Below are 25,674 nucleotides of genomic sequence, written 5' to 3'. Positions count from 1 at the left end.
CTTTGCCATCCATCATTCCTAAACTTCAGCATCTGTTATAAACCTGACATAATCCTAGATACTGTGTCTATTCTATTAATCTGTCAAAGATTGTTGCTTTCAGGCTACTTAGCAAATTTACAGTTTATTGTTCTTTGGGGGGAGGCATCAAGCATAAATACATAAGTGAAGGAAGAATAAAAACATGGACTCAGCCAGACAGATTGGCCTCGATATCCATGATCTCGCAGTGCCTAGCAATTCCTTCACAAGACCTTCATAACAGGAGAAAGAGAAAAAGACGATGACATCAAAATAAAAGAGATTAATGGAGAAAGGGAGGGAATATGATGGAGCATGGAGTTGTGAAGAGGAAAGTGGGGGAGGGAATGACCATAGTTTATTGACTAAGTATAGATGTTATCAATAAAAAAATTAAAAAGAATTGGTTGAAAATAAATTCCCTCATGAATCATTTAAAAAAAGCAAAGACTCAGAAGCTGCTATGTACTATGAAAAATAGGAAGAAGTGGGATAAGGAGAACTGAGAGTGCTAGGTGAGAGGAAATACCAGTGTGCTGAGGGTTGTCAGAGCCTCTAATGTCTTAGGAGGTGCTTATAAATCCCAATTGGTATGAAATAATAGCCTTTAAGTAACTCCACAAACAAAATTTTAAAGAAAGAGCCGGGCATGGTGGTGCATGCCTTTAATCCTAGCACTCGGGAGGCCGAGGTAGGAGAATCACTGTAAGTTCAAGGCCACCCTGAGAATACATAGTGAATTCCAGGTCAGCCTTGGCTAGAGCAAGACCCTACCCCCCAAAAAGCCAAAAATAAAATAAAAATGAAAAAGCATGGCCCAAGTCAAAATGTATATCTATGTGCTAAGTATGACCCAGAACACAGCAGCTTGCCATCTTTACTTGGTTTAATCCTTCTTAGCGAGGTCTTAGCATGGGGAACTCATCAGAAATAAAAATGTCTCTGCTTTACTCCAGAATGTGTTGGGTGGAGCCCAGTCCATTTTTTGGTAAGCCCTTGATACACACTCAAGACTGAGCCCATTGCTCTTGACCAGGTGCTTAGTGATGAAGCTCACACACAGCATGTTGAGCATCTGTGCAGACACAGCTGAAGAACTCTTCTGACAAGGAGGAGACACACTTTGTGGGTTGACTGAAACACTGAAAGCCACACAGACTACCTAAAAACATGCCCAAAGCCCATATTATAGCATTAAAGGTCACTATAAAGGAGATGTAGTATGCCACTGCTCACACTCCCAGAGCAGGTGTACTTCCTATTCTCGAGTCATGTTATCACAGCTATCTATATGACCTGTGCAGAAAAGCGAACACAGCAGGCCTGTGCCTTGTATGTGACACGCCTCTCATTTCTACTTGTTGCCCTCATGCTCCTATATGGGAAAGGAAGGAGCTTAATAGCAGAGTATTTCTGCAGACATGGTTAAGAAAAGAAACACTTTAATGGCAACACAGAGAAATGTATATTTAGCACATAGAAGTTCAGAAGGCATTTCCTTTTCTCTATTTTTAAAAATTTTATATAGCCCAGGCAAGTCTCAAAGTAAGGCAACTATCCTGCTTTAGTTTCCTTATGGTGGGATTTCAAGTTATCATTTCCCTTTTTTGAAAGTCTCAAATTCCTATGAATCAGGAAGGGAGTTGATAATGTTAGTGAAAAGCTTTTGATTACTTTGGTCTCAAAGATGGTAGGTAATAAAAGATTGAAATAAATACAGCCTACTATAATTTCTTCCAAATTGTAAAGATTCTGCTAGTTTAAGCTACTGAATTTTCTGCTTGTGCGTGCATGCAATATGATGTGGTGTGTGGTGGTGCATGTGTGTGTGTGAGCACACAGAAGCCAGAAGAGAACATCAGGTGTTCCCCTTCCGTTCACCAGCTTGCTTCTTGAGAAGGAGTCTCTTCAAAAACTGCAGAGCTTGGCTCCACTGATTCTCCTGGTTCCACGCCCCACAGCACTGGGGTTCCAGACTGTGTGGCCATGCCCAGCTATCTATGTGGGTTCTGGGTCCAGTAGTCTCAGGTTACCTCGGGTCCTCACACTTGCACAAGAAGCACTCTTAACCAATGAGCCATCTCTCTAGCCCTAAACTGCTAAATTTTAAGCTTCTTTTTAGCCAGCAATAACTTACCTTCATTTTGACCTTTGCACAGGAGGCCAGACTTTCTCTGCAGCCTTTGTGGACAAAAGTACTGCAATCTGGAAAGAAAGCACAAACCACGGTCACAGCAGGAAAGTAGACAGACCCTTGACTGCCTCACGAAACATGTCATGGTCCTCTTCTAGGAAGAACACTTGGGATGTTATTTGGAGAAGAAACAAAAAGGAGAAATCCGGAACTTCTCAGACAGGAAGCCCAAGAAGTTACCAAAACTTAAAAAAGATTAAATGTCTATCATTAAGACGTATGTCTAAATTATAAGAAAATATAAAAAGCTCCTTAAAGCAGTCAAAAAATTTTTATTACTGTAACCAAGTATAAGCTGTAGACCTGGAAATCTACCTGTTTATGTCCTTCTGCTTAAGACAGTAGCTACTGTGACCTTGTTGGACAGACCTTAACTCTCTGAGTCAAGAACCCACAAGAATGGTCACTACAACTCGTCAAAGCACACCTAGCAACCCAACTTAAGAGGGGGTGGGAAACTTCCTGAAAGACACAGCAGTGACTACAATTTGCCAAGGACAAAATTTTATATCCAACTACTTTTTATTTCTCATTCCCTTACCCTGCAAGGGCCACTGATGTAAAATCCACACAAGCTATGTCTCATAAGGTCACCAACTCTTCCTACTACAATGAAGTCATAAAAATGAGTTGTGCCAAGAGGCCAGAGGCAAAGCACAAAAAAAAAAAAAAAAAAAAGACTTGTCTTAGGGATAGCTGATGAGGAAAGTGTCTGCGGAGAAAGGCTCACTCAGAAAAATCAACCATAGGATGAATTCACTAAGGCACAGGCTGAATTCACTAAGGCACAAGCTGCCCTATCCCAGCAAATAAATGAATGACTTACAGGCCAAGATGCTCTTTGAAGCTCAGACTGAAGGACTATGGAAGGAGGAGGATGATGGAGGGTGATGGGTAAGATGAGGCCAATATGAATAGGACCGTCAGAAACTCAGACCCCAAAGGCCTTTTCCATGACTTCTGCAATAGTTTCTGTAACACCCACTTCGTTCACAGGTCTCTTCCAGAGTACTAGCAGTCTTGCTGTACTGGGATTATGTCAGGCTCTTCTATACTGAGTGCTCTTCTGATAAAGGAACCATTTTACTCAGTAGATGTGATGGCACCTATTTGAATGTATGTGTGTAGACCTACAGCCTATTTTGTTTAAATCAAGTGCCCCCAGGACCTTCATTACAGTGTATGAAACACTGTCAACTTATCAACACAAGAAGGAGAAAAGGACAAATAGCTGTCATACTGAATTTTATTTAGGTTCTGGTTATGTTAATCACCATGAACCTAGTCCAAATTTCTTTTCCATAGGGCTCAGCTTCCTCATCAGCAAAATAAAAATGACCACATCTCCCCCTTTGTAAGTAATGATGAAGATATGACAAGGACTAGATCTAAAACTTACACACTCCCTTTGAAGAGTCACTTAACAATCTAATGGAGTCAGGTATATGCCCACTTTATGAATTAGGCCATCTTGGGCTACAGCCTAGTGACACAAACCTTAAAGATGCCCTTTGTAGTGGGGTGTGGTGGCACACACCTTTAATCCCTTTAAACTTTAAAACCTTTAAACTCATGAGGCATAGGTAGGAAGATCAATGTGAGTTCAAGGCCAGTCTGGGTTAGAGTGAGACTTTACCTCAAAAACAAACAGGCTCTTTGTAGTACTATTTATACGAGAAGTTGAAAACAACGATATATAATACTAAGTAGTAGTACTAAGAGGGTACATTAAACAGCTGTAAGTCAATGAATCTTACGTGATCAACATGTTGATTTTTCCAAAATGCAACGTTGTGAAGAAGATGGTAAATAAAAAATGAGATACACTGCTTGATCCCCTTTATTTAAATTAACAATTAAAAAGTATGAGGCCAGGTGTGGTGGCACACACCTTTAATCTCAGCACTTGGGAGGCCAAAGTAGAAGAATCACCATGAGGTCGAGACCAGCCTGAGAAAACAGTGTGAGTTTCAGGTCAGCCTGCGTTCAAGTAGGACCCTAACTCAAAGAAAATTAAATGAAATAGAACTATAAGCTACAGATTAAGTACACACCAACTCATAAAAGTGTTTATCTTTGAAGAAAATAAAAAGAATAAGGCAAAAATGGGCAATTCAATTTTAGCTATCTTTTTAAAAATTTTTTTGGTTTATTTTTATTTATTTACTTGAGAGCGACAGAGAAAGAGGCAGAGGGAGAGGGAGAGGGAGAGGGAGAACATGGGCGCGCCAGGGCTGCCAGCCACTGCAGACGAACTCCAGATGCATGCGCCCCCTTGTGCATCTGGCTAATGTGGGTCCTGGGGAATCGAGCCTCAAACCGGGGTCCTTAGGCTTCACAGGCAAGCTTTTAACCACTAAGCTATCTCTCCAGCCCCATTGTTTATTTCTTACAAGGTAACCTATGTCAAGATATTACTTGTTCTCCTACCTCTTCTTTTCTTTTCTATGATGCTCAGAATCAAACTTTATTTTCATATTTGAGTGGAGGTATGGAATTTTTCTATGTATTATGCATGAATATCTTCCAAAGTAAAAGTACTGGTGTATCAAACTATTACCCTCCAAGTACAAATATTTCCTTATCTTTTACAAACTTCAACTACCCTATTTGTGATAAATTTAAAACTATTTACAATGTTTTTATTATTGTACATCTCAATTATGAAAGTATGTTTATTTTTTGTTTTAAGGAAGATCTCTAACATATAACGTATGTGATAAGGCAATATAAAAGGTGGTGGTTTTGTGTGAGAACTTGCCACCAATTTTAATGTGCAAATGTGACCACCTAGAATACTAGGGGCAGAGCTGGCTTCCAAGTTGGGTCCTTCCTATTTATTTCTTCCTAGGCAGTTGCAATAGCCCACAGAGGACTAAGTAATGGCAGTTTTCAAGGGAGGGGTACTGTTCCTTTAAACAGCCTTCAGCAGTTTTCATGGTCTCAGGCCACTGTTTGAGATTTAAAAAGAATCCCCCTTCGTGAATCATAGAAGTAGAAATAACATTTCAAATGTGCTTCTAGTAGAACTTTTCACATAAATTCATGCCTTCAGTCAACCAAGAAATGTCAACAAACCCACAACCCAGCTGCAATTTCAATAATCCTCTATTAAGACCATAAATCTTAGTGATAAATAGTCCCAATGGCCATCACATGAATACAAAAGTACCTACTTGAAAAACACTCAACATGTCCAAGGGTCCTGGACTCAACCTGCAGTGTCAGATTTAGTGTTATGCGTGGGTAATTTAGAAACTGCTAGCCCCACTGACATCAGCTAAAGTCAGGGGATTGAAATCATATTGTCTGTTTAGAAACAGACAAGAAAACAATTAAAGACAAGTCTAATACATTTTAAAGCCACAAACAATGTTGTTAGGAAAATCAAAGAAAAATTATTTGTGGGCTTGGGGAGATGGCTTAGTAGTATAAAGCCACTTGCTTGCAAAAGTCTGCCAGTCCTAGTTCAATTCCCCAGTACCCATATACAGCCAGATGCACAAAGTGACACATACATCTAGAGTTAGTTTACATTGGTAAGAGGTCTTGTGTGCCTACTTTCATTTCTCATAAGTAAATATTTAGAAAAATTAAAAAATTATGTGGGGGCTGAGAAATGGTTTAGTGGCTAAGGTGCTTGCCTACAAACACAAAGGATCTAGGTTTGATTCCCCAGGATCCACATAAGCCATATACACAAGGTGGTGCATATGTCTGGAGTTCGTTTGCAATGTCCTAAGGTACTTGTTTGCAGCAAGTGAAGGCTCTTGTATGTCCATATTCTTTCTCTGCCTCTTCCTCTTTCTTTCTCTCTCAAATGAATAAAATAAAATTATTTAAAAACTATTTTAAAAAACGAATTGGGGAGGATTTCCAGGAAGATGGTGGCAGATGAACCACACCAAAACAGCTGGGGGTGGGGGGGAAGGGAAGCCCAGCAAAATACACTTTCCTACTGAAAAGTAAAGATGTATAAGAAATTATCTACCACAGCACAGAAGTAGGAGAGACCCAGAGTGTCTAGAGACACTGAAGCAGGCAGAAGCAGCACTAGCAGTGGTGCTGGTTTGCATAGCCACAGCCTCTAATAAATGTCTGAGCAGCAGGAAAAGCCAGATGAAGGGATTTTCTGCTCACACCAGCCTCTTCACAAACTCAAGAAACCTGAGGGGAGGACAGCAGGAACCAGCTGAGCAGCTCTTGAGAAAGAGGATCACGGGGACAGCAGTACAACTTCCATCATCCTCCACTGCTTCTCCTCTCATAACCACCTGCATAAACCAGCAAACACCAGAGACCTGGGGAAGGGAACTCACCTACACAGCACCTGGCACAGGCTATCATAACAGTGAGCCACTAACTCAGCCAGCCTACCTGAGCCCAAGGCGCAGCAAAGAGGGATCCAAGCGGGCATTCAGCATAGCTGAGACCAAAGCCACCCCAAAACAAAACAGGACCTACTTACACCAGGTCAGTACCTGTCACAAAGTCTGGTATATAGATCACCATTGGAAGTGCTAATTACAACTTCCATACTAGGGCAGATTATGTGTTAAAACTGATGGTCGGATTTGCCATCTTAAAAAAGCTGTATTTTGGGGTTTCATTTGTTGCTTCCTGATTTATAGTGCCTTCATCTCTTCTTCTGTCATTGGGGGCAGGGTCTCACTGGTTCACAAGCTGACTATGGAACCCTTTACAGACCAGAAATCTCAGCCTCCCAGTTGACAGGGTAAGGGTATGGGGCAATACACGTCCTTAGGGACTTTGATTTTGTTAGAGGATCTATTTGTTTTAATACCCACTCTTGCCCTACACCGCATGCTCCACCACCTTGAACTGACACGCCTTTCCTGCCATGATGGACTTAAGTTGTTTCTGTCAGGTATTTTGTCACAGTAATGAGACAGTAATTAATATGGTATCATAAAACAGAAGTAATTAAAAGAGTTAATACACAGACGAAGGGGGGTAGGAGAGATAGCTTAGCAGTTAAGGTGCTTGCCTGTAAAACCAAAGGACCTAGGTTAATTCTCCAATGCTCATGTAAAGCCAGATGCACAAGATAGCCCATGCATGTAGAGTGTGTTTGTGGTGGCTGGAGGCCCTGGCATGCCCATTCTCTCTATCTCTCTCAAGTAAAATATTTAAATAAACAATATGCAGACTGACATACTGGTACAGCTCTCAGTAAGTTAGGCAGCCTTGCTTTATACGCAGTAAAGCTGTTTCTCACTCAGGAGGTAGGCTACAGATCACTAACAGTGGCACTCTTTTCCATTTACTTACTTCATCTTGTTTTAATGGAAAAGGAGTGTATTACCTTGATTTACCATGAGTTCAAGCACTTGAGAGGCAGATGTAGGAGGATTGCTGTGAGTTCATGGCCAGTTGTGGACTACAGAGTTAGTTATAGGTCAGCCTGGATAGAGTGAGACTCTACCTTGAGAAAAACCAAAAAAAGAGCTATACAAATTCTTTCAAGAAACCATGAGCAAAACTTAAGACTAATCATACCAATAACCAAAAGGTAAGAAAAATAGTAAAGCTGAGGCTTCCTTATTCTCAGAATGAGCTCTTTATAAGTAAAGTAAGGACTGCATAGTTTTTATCTTAAATACCTATTTCCTTACATAATATGCTTAAAAAGCTTTCAATGATAGATAATTATGCTTAAATAAAGTATTTGCTGACTCCTGCTGTATGCAAGCAATTTAATCTAGAACTGAGAGGCAGACTGTGTTTGTAGACATTGGACCAAGTCTTAAAAAAGTATCCTCCTAGATTGTGTTCACCATCAAATCACTAGACAGAGAGTAGACAGAGGCAGTTCCTTGTTTACTAACAGTCACCTGCAATTTAATTACTAGGAGGTACAAATTGCCAATTTTCTTAGTCATACATGGAGGCTAGAAAGAATGTATGTGATAGGTCTCTGTCTTCAGATGAATACTTCAAGCTTTTTTTGTTCCCTTTAAAATGTAAGTAAAACAAATATGGCTGTAGAATACTACAGTGATACAGTATACCCATAAAATTAATTTTGTAAGAATGTGTGATTAAGCCAGTCACTTATAAAAGTTACAATGGCTATAGTAAGTTCTTTGCTAGCAGTAACCCCACTCCTCTTGTATTCAAAAAAGCAAGTGAGTAGAAATTACTATTCAACTAGCTTTGAATCTGCCTGCCCAAATAAGCTTCTTAAAATGTCCTATTTCAGTAAGTTAACTATTTTTAGTAACAGATTACTTGGGACATTCAACACAAATGACTAAAAGACCTTATGACATCAGGTCTAGGACTTGCTCCTTTAAATCTGAATTAGTCACTATTTTGTCTGAACTTGTTTCACGTTCAGTATGAAGCAATGACCAGAGACTTCTTTTGACTGTGCAGGCCCTCCAGACTCTGCTCACTTCTGACAGACCACAGCAGCCTCTTTGCCTTACCATTGTATGCTCTACAAGTATTTTTACTTTCTTTGTGCAATAACAAATTTGGAAATGTTCTGCCTTATAGCAGATTTGTGCATTACAGTATGTCTAATCTGGCCTGCAGCTTATGCATGAGCTTTTTAAACAATATTGTTATTTATTTGTAAGGAAAGAGAGTGGGAGGGGGAGACAGACAGGGAGAATAGGCGTGCCAGGGCCTCCAGAGACTATAGACAGATTGCAGATGCATGTGCCACTTTGTGCGTGTGCTTTATGTAGGTACTGGGGAATCAAACTTGGGTCGTTAGGCTCTACAGCAAGTGCCTTAACTGCTGAACCATCTCTCCAGACCCTTATGCATGGCTTTTTATGAGCTATGTATGGTTTTTACCATTTGGATAGCTGAAAAAGAACCAAAACAATAAATACTACATGCTAAACAAAGATTTAAATGTCAGTGTCTATGGGAAGAAACCCACGCATGCTCTTTGGTTTACACATCTATGGCTGCCTGTGTGTTTCATTCAACTGTGGAATTAGTGGCCATGACAGAGACCAAATGCTGCCCCACCCCCATCCCCCAAGCTGAAGATACTTGTTATCTAGGTCCTGTAGACTGAAAAATCAACTGACTCCTCTTGAGAGTACCTTATCAAAACCAGGAACATGTTCTCATCAACAGACTTATCTTGAAGGTGGTTTTAAGCAGGTCAAGCATTAGGTCAATAAGAAACATTTGTGCATATACAGGCAGACACACACTCTTGACATCTAGCGAGGCTTAATGTGGGTAAATGGCTGGAGTATATATCAAAAATTCAGATTCAAAAGTAAGTGTACAAGGGCTAGAGATGTAGCAAAGAGAGAGAAGGAGGAGGAGGAGGAGGAGAAGGAAGAGGAAGGGGAGGGGGGAGGGGAGATGAGAGGAGGGAGAGTTTGCTTCCAGCATGAGCCAGGCCCTGGGTTTGATCCTCAGAGAAAATGGGGGAAAATACAAACACAAACACACATATAATCTGACAAGAACTGCTGGGAAGCTTTGGGATTTGAGGTTAGGTATTATTCTGATGCTACCACAAACTTTTGCAATACCGAGCCATTTATGGGCAATATTTGAGCATTTGAACTTGGAATGCCTGAAAAATATATAGGTTGTATGGTATATATCTAAAAATCAATTTCCTCAATGATGTTTAAAGAAAAATACAGATAGGGCTACTTCTCTTCATAAATGAGGAACAGATAAGAGGTGGGATGGACAGGAAACTAGAAATGAACCAGCTTTCCTGAGGCAAGAGAGCCATATCTGATGAGAGGAAGAAGTAGTTCTCTTACTTGCACAAGTGTAGGCGTCTTTGTTGGTGAAAGGCTTCATACACTGGCTACAATTGATGGGACCCACCACAGGAATGGAACTGAAAGCATGTCCATTAAAAGTCTTCTTATCTTTCTCCTTCTCTTTAGAATCTTTTTCTTTCTCCTTAATTTTATCTTTTTCCTTTTCCTTTTCCTGTCAAAGAAAAGAATTAATAGTTAATTAACACTGTAAGTAAAGCCTTCCTTCCCCTTAGCACACAGATGACATGTGGTCAACAGTGAGTGGTAACTATTTTGGAGAAAAGTAACAAACAATGCTCTGGGCAAAACTTCTTAATAACTTGTGAATATGTAAGGCACCAGTAGCAAAATGTATGGGCTCTGACAGTGGCTGATTTAGGAGTTATTTATATAGATACAGTGGACAGAGAGCCAGGGGCAGGGAGCAGTCCAGAAAGATAGCAAAGTCCACATAGGAGGCAATTAATTTAGGGTCAGTTAGGCAGTAAGCACAAGAAAAAAAAATGGTAGCAATTATGGGATTAGCTTGAGGGGAGGAATGATGATGCTGAAGTGTAAAAAATAACTGAGCAACTTTTTGCACATCTGTGCACTGCTTGCAGATCCCAGAATAAGGGATATCTATGACATTTTCTCCCTTATTCTAGTCAGAACTATTAAATGCCCACATTGTACAGTTTTTCAAAATATGTTTTTACTTATTTATTTGTAAGGAGAGAGAGATAAAGAGAAGAGAGACAGAGAGAATGGGCACAGCAAGGCCTCTAGCAGTTGCAAATGAACTCCAGATGCATGTGCCACTTTGTGCCTGTGGCTTTATGTGAGTCTCAGAGAATCAAATTTTGCAGGCAAGTGCCTTAACTGCTGAGCCATCTCTCCAGCCCCTGTTCAGTTTTTACTAACTCAAATTTCAAAAGTTACAGATATAAATTTTGGCAAAGTGTTCAAATGAGGACCGAAGGTTGCTGAGAGAGGAAGGCTCAAAGCTGCACGGTGGTTAAGAAAGCAGAATGTTGTCAGTTCTAAGTTTTACTGCTACTACTTCTACCACTACAACTTACAAATGCTGTACCCTTGCTTAAGTTCTCTCTCAGAACCTCAATCTTCTCATTTACAAAATGGAATAGGTGCTGATGTATTATTATTATTTTTTTTAAAGATGAGGCAACATATGTAAAGCCTAGCAACCAGTAAGTATAGTCCAACAAATTATAATGATTCATACCTCACTTGAAATGACTTTCATTTGTTTATAATTTTTCTAATCTAGAAATTTACCCCAATTTACCTAATCTAGCAAATCCCCCAGGCATGTCCCGGACTTTCTCTCCTACATGACTCTATATTCAATCAAGCTTATTACTTTCCTAATCCAAACACAAAAATATAATTTTGTTCCTGAGATGGGAAGGAGCTTTTGTCATGAGGCAAAGTAAAAATGTAGTGCAAGGACAATGATGCAGCCAGGGAAGACAGGAAGGATGGAGAGACAAGAAAAAGTCTCTTTAGGAACTTTCCTCAAAACTACCCTCTTTGCCTCCTCAAGCTAGCTAACACAGTGATCATTTCATTCTAAAGACAGGGACCCAGAGAATGGAATTCCCAAGACCTAACTGTCCACCCCTCTGCCCTGAAGCCCAGTAAATAAAAGAGGTAGGCAGTGTCTCTAGTTTGAAGATACAAGATTTCCTAAGACCTGCTCTCTGATCTCCATGTTTAATATGCTACCAAGGCATTCACTAGGTGCTTTCTAGTGACTAAGAGGGAAGAAAGTTCATGGGACACTGAAAAGAGAGTTTGGACTGGGTGAGGGCAAAGTAAAACATAGCCTGGGAGGCAGGAACTCTGAGGAACAGACTGCTCGGTTATGTCACTTCAGGCAGTAAAGGAATGCTAGTAATGTTCTGGAGACAGATGGAAAACAGAGGGCTTTCAGGTGACATCAACACTCAATCTAAGAGAAGTTGTTATCAAAACTTACACAAGCAAGAGGAATTTAGAACTTGAAAACTTGAACAAATCCGGGAGTGCTTAATACTTAATGATATACCTGAAACAGTGAGGTACACTCCAAGTTCACACTTACAAGGTTAAGACCACGAGGACCAGTCTTTCCATAAAAGTCTTTTCCATGGGTTCTTTGACAAAGTGCTCAGATGAGTAGTCAAGATAAATAGAATAATTTCGTTTTAAACTAACTGGATTATGAGGAGGTACAATTCACAGGCTGAGAAAATAGCTCATGGATAAAATGCCTGCTATGTAAGCATGAAGACCAGAGTTCATTCAGATCCCCAGCACCCACGTAAATGCTGGGTGGCTGTGACAGTTTACCTGTCACTCTAGCACTCGGGAGGTGGACACAGGGGATCCATAAGGCAAGCTGGCTCTCTAGACTAGCAACATTAGTAAGCTTTGGGTTCAAGAGAGACACTGCCTCAGTAAATGAAGTAGAGAGCAATGGAATTCTGCCCTTTACATATGCATATGAACCCCTACATACATGCAAACATGCATAACCAATGCAGATACACATAAGCTATGCCCCCCCACAAAAGTTACAATTCAGAGGTAAGAATCTCACTTACTGTCACATAGTTATAATCTAGAAAAATACCTGGGAAATGAGGTTTCTCCTCAAAGTCATGACAATTAAGGCAATGTCATCTATATAAATCTTAATTGACTCAACAACTATGGGCATTATACTTCCCATTTAACAAATGAGATAATAACAACAAAATTCTCAGAAGTTCCTATATGCCACATGTTGTAATAAATAATTTACAAATATTTTCTTAAAAGTCAATGAGTTAAAGCTCTAGTTTTTCTTTCTTTTAAAAAACAATTATTTGAAGGAGGGAAGGAGGGGAGGGGAGGGCAAGGAAGAAGAGAGGAGAGGAATACAAATATCGGCATACCAGAGCCTTTAGTCACTGCAAATGAACTCTAGATGCATGTGCCACTTTGTGCATCTGGCTTTATTTGGGTATGAGAGAAATGAAACTGGGTCATTCGGCTTTACAGGCAAGTGCCTTGACAGCTGAGCCATCTCTCAGCCCAGTTTTTCATTTATTTATTTATTTGCAAGAAGGGATGGCTGGAGAGAGGGAGGGAATGAGAATGAATAAGAATGGGTGTGTGAAGGCCTCTAATCACTGCAAACAAACTCCAGATGCATGCGACACTTTGTGCATCTGGCTTTACGTGGGTATTGGGGACTGAACCTGGGTCATTAGGCTTTGCAGGGAAGTGCCTTAACTGCTGAGCTATCTCTCAAGCCCAAAGTTCTATTTTTTCCCCTTCCTTTTTTTGGTTTATTTTTATTTATTTATTTGAGAGCAACAAACAGACAGAAAGAGGAAGAGGGAGGGAGGGAGGGAGGGAGGGAGAGGGGGGGGGAAGAGACAGACAGAATGGACACTCTAGGGCCTCCAGGCACTGCAAACAAACTCTAGATGCATGCACCTCCTTGTGCATCTAGGCAACATGGGTCCTGAGGAATCGAGCCTCGAACCGAGGTCCTTAGGCTTCATAGGCAAGCGCTTAACCGCTAAGCCACCTCTCCAGTCCATCCCTTCCATTTTTATATATGAAGAGATAGAAGCTTAGAGATGTCAGTAATGTATCTTAGAGCATACACCAGCAACTGTTCAAGCTGGAAGTAACATTCAGTCAAGTTGACAAAAGCTCAGTTCTTATTCACCAAAATTAATGCCAAGGGAGGGAACAGTGCCTTGACTTACAAAATGTCACAAAGTAATGATCAATACAAAAAAAGAAGTCAAGTCTTCTGACTTTCTGTTCAGAACCAGTTATACTGAAATGGTAAATATCTGCTAAATCATGTGAAGTCCTTTGTTAAAAAGACTACATATAGAGAAACCTCAAAGCCAAACCGCTATACATTTAAACTATTTAAAAAAAGAGAGGACAGGAGAAAAACCAAACTACTGAACCAGGAAAGTCTTCTCAACAAAATTAGTAAACTCTAAAGTATACACAACATAAATTATCAAAATTTAAGCTTTCTCAAATAATTCCTTCAACTAAATTTTGCTACACATTTCTCCATGCACAAGCTGCTAAGCTGAAACTGATCTGATGTTTTGTGCTTGAAAGGGTAAAAGTACGCATGCTCCAATGGTGAAAAAACAAAACAAACGTTCTATGGCATCTAAGTTTTTCTGAGAAATCTTGCCATGCTCTTTAAATCTGAAAAAAATGATCAATAATGTCTCATGCTCTGCAACACTCCAGACAAAGCATGTTCCCACTCTGTGCTTACTACCACCCCATGCTTTAAAGAAGTTAGGTCCTTACCTCCCCGTAGTTCAGTCCTGTGAGTCCCACTGCTATGAGAGGGACTTCGGGAAGCCGACCCCATTTTACAGACATGATGCCACCCCCATGCCAGGAAATGTGCTCTCACAGAAGGCGGGTTCATGCCAGCAGGCAGAGTTCAGCAGCTTGGAACTGCCATTAGTAAAACCGTAAGAGGAAGCCAAGGACTAGTTGAGAAAGGAAAGGAGGGAGGGCTAAGGCTGCTTATTTCCTTGCGGCAATCTTAACTGTTTAAATGCTGCAAACCAACTACCCTAGTTTAAAGGACACAGGAAATGAAAAAAAAAAAAGTAAATCCTTCCAAACAGAGTACATGTCGATACCATGTGCACATGTTGCAATATAGGAACTTTGGCAAGGATCAAGGCCAAACTTTTCGAAGAGCTTTTTAAAAACATACTCCAAAATGTATAAGAAAAGCAGTTAAAAATATTTTAGTAAAGTTGCCCATGGTAAAATGGTTGACTATGTTTTTCTTAAGGTTGATTTGCCCATACTTGACAACTATGAAAATGCTTTCTGTGCCACAGAAGAAGAATTTAAGAAAAAGTATTTAAAGTGAAAAGACACTAGGAACAACACTAGCCTACTGTAAAATAATTTTTTTTTTCAATTTTATACACCTATCCTTTTAGAACAGTAATTGCAATTCTTAGAAGTCAGAAGACATCCTAGATAATTATGGAAGCATAATAGGATTAAACACCTGTCAAGGTGCACATCTTTATTTAAAGAAGGAAATGACAGAATTATACCTAGCACTGACTTAAGTTTTGTGGATCCCAATCTACTCTACTAGGCACCTTTGAAAGGATGATGGGCATAGTTCTTTTATATACAAAGCATAGCATCTGCGAGTTGGGGCTATGAAGTTAAATTCTATATTAGCAGGAATTTAACCTGTCCATCCCCAAGCACCCACTTTGAGTCAGGTTAAGGATTCCTAACCATTTTCTAATTCCAACTATTGTGAAGATGAAAGTTCAATAGAAATAAGAAAACCTGTGGTTTAATTCCTGAACATGAGCACTGTGCATGACTACTTAAAGATTTGTAATAAGCACTTAGCAGTAAAGAGTACTCCCTTTCAAGGACAGTAAGACAAAAGGAGAAACTGCCAGTCTACCAGTTCTACTTCCTGTTTAGGTTCTCATAAATATTCAACATATTTATCAGATAGGTTATGCAGATTATTAGTAATTCTCAAAAGAAAATGTTAATGATAATAACTAAATTTCTTGTACAAATATATAAAAAATACTATATACATATTGCTATAGGCAACACACACTGCCCAGGAATGTGAACAAGTGCTGTCTAATAGCTGATTTGGGGCTGCTCTGAATATTTACAAACTATTCATGTCAGAGCTTAACATGTGGAATGTAGTAAATCCAGGCTTATAACTTTTAAGTTATTTTCATATAAACATATATTAGACATAAGGAAATCAGAAATTTCCAAATCAGGAAACACTGAGATGGCAAGACTCTTCCTCAAAAAGCAAAGGATGTACCTCAACGGTAGAGTGCTAGCTAAGCATATGGAAAGCACTGTATTACATCTCTAGCACTGGGGCTAGAAGTAAAACTATTATTTTCATTAAAAAATCATGTAGTATATTTAATTTTTCAACAATATGGAGAAGTAGCATTAGTCAAAAGAAAAAGAATAGATTTAACATTTATTTTTGTTATTGTGGATATAACTATTTCACTGTCTGTGCTTACAGACAAAGCCAGGATGTTCTGTAGCAGCTGCTAAAGTTAGCTAGCAACCGTCAGCTATGAAAGAAAACATGATGATACCCTTGGCCACTGGGGCAATCTAAATACCTGATCAAGGGAAATGCACTGCAATCTAGAGTTATGAATTTGTAACTTTTTGTTTCCACTGCTAGAGACAGCACAACCCTCAAAGATGAAATCTTTAAGGCAAGTCTGAAAGAGGAACCAAGCTCAATTGCAAAACAGTGTTAAAAGACAAGAAGAAGCAAGAGGCCAACTAGTACTTTTGGTGACATGCAATTCCACTCTAACACAGCCTTTCCTCCTATAGCATCTCACCATCCCTCTTCTAGATAGGGATAGTCCTTTGAGATTTAAAAAGGAAAGGTAAAGGAGGTGGGAAATATTTCATTATTGATTCTGCTGAAGAGTTAGCATGGAATGATAAGCGCTATTTGCCAAAGTCAGATTACAAGCAGTTTCTGCTTGATACACTGTCTAGCCCTTGACTTGACTTTACTGTGCTTCAGTTTGGAGAATAAGGAAGCTGGGGTGAGACTATTTTAAAGGTCAGGTTCCACTTCCTACATTCAGGCTTAAGACTTTTTTTTTTTTTTTTCAATGTTCCAATTACCTCCTTGCACAAGCTCAGTGATGTATCCACTGCATCGGACTAAAAACCCATGCCAATGGAGAGGTGGACAGAAAGGGAGCTTCCACTCACTTATTCACCTTTCACAGAATTTTTCAAAGTTACAATTGTAAACTTTATTTCTTTCCAGTGCTTGCAAATACCTAGCAAATGATTAAGAATATCAAAATGGCCCAATAACACTTGGATAATTTACAATGATCTAGCCAAGAGAATTTTCTTTAGAAAACTATTTATTTGGACGGGGGAAAAATGGGGGTGCTGGGGCCTCCTGCCACTACAAACTCCTGATGCATGCACCACTATGTACATCTGGCTTTATGTGGGTACTGGGGAATCAAATCCAGGATGTCAAGCTTTGCAAGCAAGCATATTTTACTGTTGAGCCACTCTCTAGCCCCCAAGAGAATTTTCTTCTCTTAATGCCAACTACTGTTCAACCATGCAGTAACAAATTAAACAGATTAGATTCTATTGCTGACAGCATGACACCCATATCTATCCTCTGATGCTATTAAAAAAATTCTAAAAAAAAATCTAGGTATAAAGTTAAAATTTAAATATATAGGGTTGCAGAGATTGCTTAGCAGTTAAGGTGCTTGCCTGTAAAGCCTAAGGACCCAGATTCAATTCCCCAGTACCCACATAATCCAGATGGACAAGATGGTGCATGTGTTTGGAGTTTGTTTGCAGTGGCTAGAGGCCCTGGCATGCCCATTCTCTGCTTCTCTCAAATAAATATTTTAAAAAGTTTTAAAATAAATAATTGTGCTAGAAATGATTTGTCTCTCTCCATCCTGTATTTGGTAGGAAAAATGAAGAAAGAACAGTTTGGGGTAGAAGTTTTTGTGTGTGTGTGCAAAAATCCCTACTGTATTTGCTAAAAGAATGATCTTATTGACAAAATCCGGTGTCATGCTTGGATCTTAAATATCCCCCACAAGGTCCATGTGCTTGCAGATGGTGGGCCATATAGGAGGTGGTACCTAGTGGAATAAAGTTTGCTGAGAGGGGTTGGCTGTATTCTTGCAGGGGACTGTGGGGCCATAGCCACCACCTTGCCTTCTGCTTCCCAGCCACTATGAAACAAACCTCTCTGGCACATGCTTGACCATGAGGTATGATACTATCACTGACCCAAAACAATAGGGCTAAGTGATAATAAGCTGAAAGCCTCTTGAACAAAAACAAATCTTTTCTCAGGTGTTTTGTCAGAGTGACAAAAGCTAACACAACTATTAAAATACACTGGCTTTGTTTCTGTTAGCCCATTTAACTAAATGCCTGAAAAGCTAAGGGAGAGAATAGGGTGCATTTTTATTACAACGATCTTGAGTTTAATGCTTACTTCTAAGCATTTGTGCATATACATACATGTTTATGTATATATAAATACATTCACAACATACACAGATATAGTCAGCAATTTGTTCAAAATTTTACTTGATTATTTCTTGTTTTGTGGGGGACAATATGTAAATAAGTGACTAGAATTCAGGGAAAGTAGATTCTGCATTTTACATGGAGTCTGGGATTGCAAACTTAGGTATTCAGGCTTGCCCCATCTAAATTTTAAAAGTTCTTGCTGGGCGTGGTGGCACATGCTTTTAATTCCAGTACTTGGAAGGCAGAAATAGGTGGATCACCATGAGTTTAAGGCCACCTTGAGACCCCATGGTTAATTCCAGGTCAGCCTGACCTACAGTGGGACACCACCTTGAAAAACCAAAAAACGAAAAAAAAGTTCTTTATGTTTCTGTGCATATTTTTCCTTCCTTTATACCTAGTAACTAACTATTGCATATTTCAATCCCCTGAGCTCAGCAGTCTTTACACTGCATTTTAAACCAGATTTGCTGATGCATACATTGTGATTGAGAGTGCTGGACCAGAGGCCCAAGAACAGTGGGCTTAAATCTTTTTTCCACATTTGACAGGCACCTCCTAAAGTACGGCATAAGGCCTACACCTTACAAAGCTCTTGTAACGGAGTAAGTAAAAAGTTGTGTGGGCTTAATGGTTAAGGAGCTTGCCTGTAAAGCCTAACGCCGCATGTTGGATTCTCCAGATTCCACGTTAGCCAGACACACAAAGGTGAGGCAAGCACAAGGTTGCACATGCCCACTAGGGGAGGAAACATCTGAAGTTCGACTTCAGTGGCCGAGGCCCTGGCATACCAATTCTCTCTTTCTCTCTCTCTCTCCCCCTCCCCCCCCCCCCTCTCTCTCTCTTTAAAAAATAAAAAAGTTGGGCTGGACGGGTGGTGCATGCCTTTATTCCCAGCACTCAGGAGGCAGAGGTAGAAGGACTGCCATGAGTTTGAGGCCACTGTGAGACTACACAGTTAATTCCAGGTCAGCCTGAGACAGAGTGAGACCCTACCTCAAAAAAAAAAAAAAAAAAGTTGGTGTATTAACAGCTCTCAGCACAGAGCACAACAGCTTGTGGCAGGACCTCTTAAGGCTAACTCTATTACTGTTACTTTTCTTGAGATACTAGCTTGTGCTTGCAGAGAAAAACTGTGATAGTTGGAATGTTTGGCTTCACAGACTTAAGTCATTTTTGATTAAACTGTATGCATTATTTTTGTTTCTGGCCCCACCACTGAGTTACTTTGGGCACACACACCCAACAGCAAGGTCTCACAGGAGATTGGCTGCAGTGGTCACATGGGGGATACTTACTTTGCTCTTCTTGCTGCTAGACATTTTATTTCTGATGTAGCTGAATGTGCGACTAACTTTTGTTCCACTCTTCCCTTCAAAATCTTTCTTGGAGGGGCTCTGAGGCAGGAAACTATAGTTTTCTTCTGTTATACTAAATGGGAAAAAAAAGGAAGAGGAGTTTTTTTTTTAACTAAGTTAGATTGGAAACAGAGTAAGATGCAGAGTAGACACTATCTAAGAACACTTTAGGCTACAATGAAAACTGTTCATGTCTTATGACAACAGCCATGGATATTTCAATTAGTTAACTTTTCACTGCACACTTTCCAAGGTTCAGGAACCACTTGGAAGAGGTGGTGAAGAGAATTTAAGAGCCAAAGAAAGGGGAAGGAAGTGGCTTTGGCATTCATGATCATGTATATAATAGTGTGTATATGTACAGAGGTTGTCAACAAAACTAAAAAGACTTTTGCATAACCCATGTTAAAAAGAAACTTTAAAAACAGCATTGGGTGTGCTACCTTCTTTGCATCAAATGGGTGCTTGAAAAGAAGTTCACACCCTAAATGGAATAATGGAGTACTGCCGGAAGAGCTCCACAATGAAGACTCTTACGACTGACTACATATCCAGGCTCCTCATTAGTCACACATCTTTTGTAATCTTTGACACACTTTACAATTAAGACTCTGGACTTGTCTGTGAGGTTACGTACACTTTTTAGAGGAAGAAGCAAGCAAATAAATTTCAGACAGAATGTAGAACAAGAGTGGTGGAACTTTTGACATTCTGACATGGCAATGCCATCCACCAAAGTGTTGGGCCACAAGTTGGATACACTTGATATATGGAAGATCCACTTTGACAAGTTTCTAGAGATCTAGATTTACTTATCTGTGTCTTCAAGAAGTTTACATGAAATCCAATGTGGCTGTTTTGACCTCAGGAAACTTGCATAGTTGATATACTAAACACTTAAATCATTCATTATATGGACAAAGAAGCCATCTTTGTTAAGGTGTTTTATAAGAGTCATTTTAGAACCTTCCCACAGCACTCTGAGAAAGCATATGCAGGACCATAAACAGAGCCTGCAGGAGCTGCACTGGTACTGACGATGTTGACAAAGCAATGCAGCTTGTTTTAAAGAGAAAAATGGAATGGTATAAAAAAACACTGCCTAAAGAGAGGGCAAATAAATAAAGATAGCACACAGGCACTCACTGACCAGGCTCTGGATCATGGAACACAAGTGACGTCTTTGTGAAAGGGGGACACTTACAACAGTCAGAACCCTATTCATGCTCTCATACTCATCAAGAGAGAAAATATGAACAAGTCAGCAGAAATTTTGTGTGTGCTGGCAGGTCAAGAAACAATTCATGTTGATGTGTAGACAAATGGTAGAGCCCTTACTTTACTTGCCTAGCATATGCAAGGCCCTGGGTTTGTTACTCAAAATTACCAACCCCCCCCCCAAAAAAAACTAAAAAACCCCAGAAACTTCCAATTCTACTTAGACAGTGGTATATTCCACACACATTACATACATATATACAACTTTTATGTGTAAGGATGAAACCCAAGGTAGGCCTCATGTAGGCTAAGTAAATGGTCTACCATTGAGTAAAACCTCCAGTGCCAACTTTAAAGCGTTTTTTTTTTGTTTGTTTGTTCGTTTTTTCAAGGAAGGGTCTCACTCTAGCCCAAGCTGACCTGGAATGCATTCTGTAGTCCAGGTTGGCCTTGAACTTGTGTCCTCCTACCTCTACCTCCCGACTGCTGGGATTAAAGGTACATGCAACCATGCCCAACAGCTTTAAAGCTTTTAAGACTGAGAAGGCAGAGGCACTACACAAGTACAAAACGCACACACATTATGAAACAAGGCACAGTATTTAGGAATTAAGAAAAGTTCTCCATAAGCAGCTGGGTGTGGCCCCGCACATCTGTACTCCAGTTTGGTATGGGGAGGGGCAGAAACTAGAAAATCACTAACCAAAATACAGCAGCTCTGGGTTGAGGGAGAGACTCTACCTCAAGAAAATACTTGTGGAAGAGCAACAGAGAAAGGCACTTGATATTCTCCTCTGGCCTCTGCATAACTATACTGCATAGAGTGTGCACATCTGCATACACTATACCCCCCATACAATCTTTATAAGCAATGTACAAATTCAAAAGACATAAGTGTACTTTTACATGAATGGACACAAATAAAAATCTTTATCATGAAGACAATATAAAGAATAAAAGTAGAGAATTTTTTTTTTTTTTTTTTTTTTTTTGGGTTTTTGAGGTAGGGTCTCACTCTAGCCCAGGCTGACCTGGAATTCACTCTGTAGTCTCAGGGTGGCCTCGAACTCAGTGAGCTTCCTACCTCTGCCTCCTGAGTGCTGGGATTAAAGGCGTACACCATCACGCCCGGCGAGAAATATTTTTTAAAAGACAAAGCCTTTATTATAAAATAACTTCTAATTGTTCCAAACTTGTCATTCAAGGATGTCAGAACCCAATAAGTTCAAACAATTTAGCATACTTATTAAATGTAATAAGATAGTTCAGAATTTTTTATTTCATTTCATTTTGGAAAAATGAGTAAAAAAAAAAAAATAAACACAGTACCTCTCAGTCAGATTACCACTGGTATTATGGAAGGGTCGTGAATCTAGAAAACAAAATATACAGAATAAACATTAGAATGGAAGGGTTTTGCCCTGATGACAGATAAGCTATATGAAAGTTTAGATCATAACTATAAGGCAGGAAGTGTTTAAAAGTCAGAGAATGGTGCCTCTTCCTTCAAAAGATTTGGAAGGAAGAAAAATTAAAGCTGAAACATTCAAATCAGAAACACAAACAGGGAGAAATGTGGAGTGCATTTGTCATGAATAAAGTAAGTTTAATCCAGCTTGGTAAGAAGGAGGACATCTGTGATCTACTTCCCAAATCTGCAGAATCTAGGTGTGAAACTATCAGCATTTGAACCTATGACACCTTAGTTAAAAAAAAATCTAGTAGAAACATCTCAACCTAAGAAGACTATTTATAACAAACTTACGGACAATATCAATATTAAGAGGAGAAATATTTGAAGCTTTTCCACTAAAATCAGGAATAAGATAAGGTGTCCACTGTCCCCACTTTTATTTAATATAGTACTGGAAGTCTTAGCCATCACAATAAGGCAAGAGACACTCATAAGAGGGATTACAAATTAGAAAGGAAGAGAACAAGTTACCATTATTTGCAGATGATGTGATTCTACACATAAAGGACCCTAAAGACTCTACCAGCAAACTGTTAGAGATGATAAACACTTATAGCCATGTAGCAGAATACAAAAATCAGTAGTCTTCCTACATGCTAACAACAAACACACAAAGGATGAAATCAGAGAATCACTCCCATTCACAATTGGAGCAAAAGAAAATAATAAGGTACCTTGGAATAAACATAACCAAGGAAGTAAAGGATCTATACAATGTGAACTTTGAAACACTCAAGTGAGAAATTGCAGAAGACACCAGGAAATGGGAAGATATCCCTTGTTCTTGGATTGGAAGAATCACATTATGAAAATGGTTATCTCACCAAAAGCAATCTACATATTTTATGCAATCCCCATCAAAATTACAATAGCATTCTTTACAAAAATAGATAAAACAATCCAAAAATTCATTTGGAAGCAAAAAAACCTTCATGTTATGTAGAACAATTTTAAGCAGCAAAAATAGGCTGGTGGTTATCACCATACCTGAATTTAACCTGTATTACAGAGCCACAGTAACGAAAACAACATGACACTGGCCCAAAAATCAAACAGACAACAACAGCAACAAAAAAAAAAAAAAAAACCATGCAGATCAATGGAACAGAATAGGGGACCCAGATGTAAATCCAGGTAGTTGTAGCAACATGATCTTCAACAAAAATGTCAAAAATACTCATTGGAGAAAAGACAGCCTCTTCAGCAAATGGTACTGGGACAACTGGATATATAGCTGTAGAAGGATGAAAATAGATCCTTATCTCTTTCCATGTATAAGAATTAAATCCAAATGGATCAAAGACCTTAATATTAGACCTGAAACTCTGAAAAATGCTGGAGGAAAAAGTAAGGGAAACCCTTCACATACTGGTCTTGGCTAAGATTTTCTGAATATAAGCCCAACTGCTCAGGAAATAAAACCACGGATCACTCATTGGGACCTCATGAAATTTCAAAGCTTTTGTACAGCAAAGGATGCTATGAATAGAGCAAAGAGGCAACCTACAGAATGGGATAAAAATCTTTGCCAGGGTCTGGAGAGATGGCTTAGTGGTTAAACGCTTGCCTGTGAAGCCTAAGGACCCTGGTTCGAGGCTTGATTCCCCAGGACCCATGTTAGCCAGATGTACAAGGGGGCGCATGTGTCTGGAGTTCGTTTGCAGTGGCTGGAAGCCCTGGCGCGCCCATTCTCTCTCTCTGCTCCCCCCCCGTGTCTGTCTCTCTCAAATAAATATATATTAAAAAAATCTTTGCCAGCTATACATCTGACAGAGGATTAATATCTCAGATACACAAAGAACACAAAAAACCTAAATCAAACAACCCAATTAAAAAATGGGCTATGGAACAAAATAGAGTTCTCAAAAGAAGAAATACAGATAGCATATAAACATCCAAATAAATATTCTATATCCCTAGCCATCATGGAAATGCAAACTGAAACTACAGTGAGATTCCATTTCACTCCTGTCAGAATAGCTACCATCATGAAAACAAATGACCATAAATGCTGGTAAAGATGTGGAAAAAGAAGAACCCTTCTACACTGTTGTTCGGAAGGCAATCTGGTCCAGCCATTGTGGAGGTTCCTGAGACAGCTAAAAATAGATTTACCATATGACCCAGCTATACCACTCCTAGGCATATATCTTAAGGATTTGTCTCACTACCTTAGAGATACTTGCACAACCATGTTTACTGCTGCTCTATTCACAAAAGCTAAAAATGGAACCAGCCTAGATGTCCCTCAATTGATGAGTAAATAATGAAGATGTGGCACACTTACACAATGGTGTTCTACTCAGCAGTAAGGAAAAATGAAAATTATGAAATTTGCAGGAAAATGAATGGATCTGGAAAAGATTATACTTAGTGAGGTAACCCAGGCCCAGAATGCCAAATATCACATGTTCTCTCTCACATGTGGACCTAACTACAAATGATTGGACTTTTATGTGAGTAGGAATAGAACTCAGTAATGGAGGCCAGTAAGCTAGAAAGGGGATAGAAAGAGAACAGAAGGGGAGGGAGGGGGCACTTAATGGGATGACATTATATACATGTAAGTAGAATAACAGATTTTTGGGGGGTGAAAAGGCCTCATGAGGTCAGTGTTAGAGACTGAGTAAAGGAAAGGTGGATACTTATCAGTGGACATTGCTGGCCTTAAATTTAGCCAGCCAGACAAAATGAGCCAATAGGTACAATAGTGGTATGACTGTTATGGGGGTAACAAACTATTTTCTACTTGGACTGGAGGCCCACTCCATGGGAGGAAATACATCCCTGATACCGAAAACCTACAACAAGAGCTCTAGTGGTGTAAAGTCTGCTGGTGTCTGGCTAAATGTATATACTATGCTCACCAAACTACCCAGTAAGCACTTCTCTTAATGTTCATACCCATATATTAATGTTATTTTTGCTTCTGCTTAGAGAAGCTTCTCTCTCTTTTCAGATGGCAGTGACCTTGGGATGACTCAGAAGGCATCATGGTGCTGAGAAGTGTCAGAGGAGTGCTCAGCACTGAAATACCTCTATCACATCTTCCAAGGTTCAGGGCCTATTGTGGAGGAGATGGCAGAAAAAATGTAAGAGCCAAAGGAAGGTTTGGAGTCCTTACAACATGGCCCTCCAGACACAAACTGGCCTGGATATGTCAAGTGCCTGACACTACCTATACAAGATCATCATAAGAGGAAGAAAAGATCAAAAGATCATGACATCAAAATGAAAGAGAGATTGATTGGGAGGGGGAGGAAATATGATGGAGAGTTGAATTTCAAAGGGGAAAGCAGGGGAGGGAGATAATTACCATGTGTTATTGTCTACAATTATGAAAGTTGTCCGTAAAAAGTAAAATAAAATAAATAAAAATTTAGTGGGTAGGGCAAGGTGGAGTATCACTGTGAGGTCAAGGCAAGATTGGGACTACAGACTGAGTTTCAGGACAGCCTGAGCTAGAGTGAGACCCTACCCTTAGTTCCTAAAAATATCTAATGGGTGGTATCAATCAACAGCTTT

General features: G+C 39.6%; 1 protein-coding gene across 10 annotated transcripts in view; it reads right to left on the bottom strand.

Annotated features, from left to right (window-relative positions):
* Akap13 (A-kinase anchoring protein 13) overlaps positions 1-25,674 on the bottom strand; it is a 283,132-nt gene that overhangs the window by 33,430 nt on the left and 224,028 nt on the right. For all 10 annotated transcript variants that reach the window (XM_045145632.1, XM_045145633.1, XM_045145636.1 and 7 more), the window contains 4 exons: positions 22,005-22,047; positions 19,398-19,530; positions 9,988-10,162; positions 2,159-2,226 (listed from right to left, as the gene is read on the bottom strand). In XM_045145632.1, the coding sequence (XP_045001567.1) occupies positions 2,159-2,226; positions 9,988-10,162; positions 19,398-19,530; positions 22,005-22,047 (419 nt within the window). The remainder of the gene's footprint in view (positions 1-2,158; positions 2,227-9,987; positions 10,163-19,397; positions 19,531-22,004; positions 22,048-25,674) is intronic.

Source organism: Jaculus jaculus, chromosome 3 (assembly GCF_020740685.1).
Source record: "Jaculus jaculus isolate mJacJac1 chromosome 3, mJacJac1.mat.Y.cur, whole genome shotgun sequence".
Lineage (NCBI taxonomy): Eukaryota > Metazoa > Chordata > Mammalia > Rodentia > Dipodidae > Jaculus > Jaculus jaculus.
This window is presented reverse-complemented; position numbering and strand designations above follow the sequence as displayed.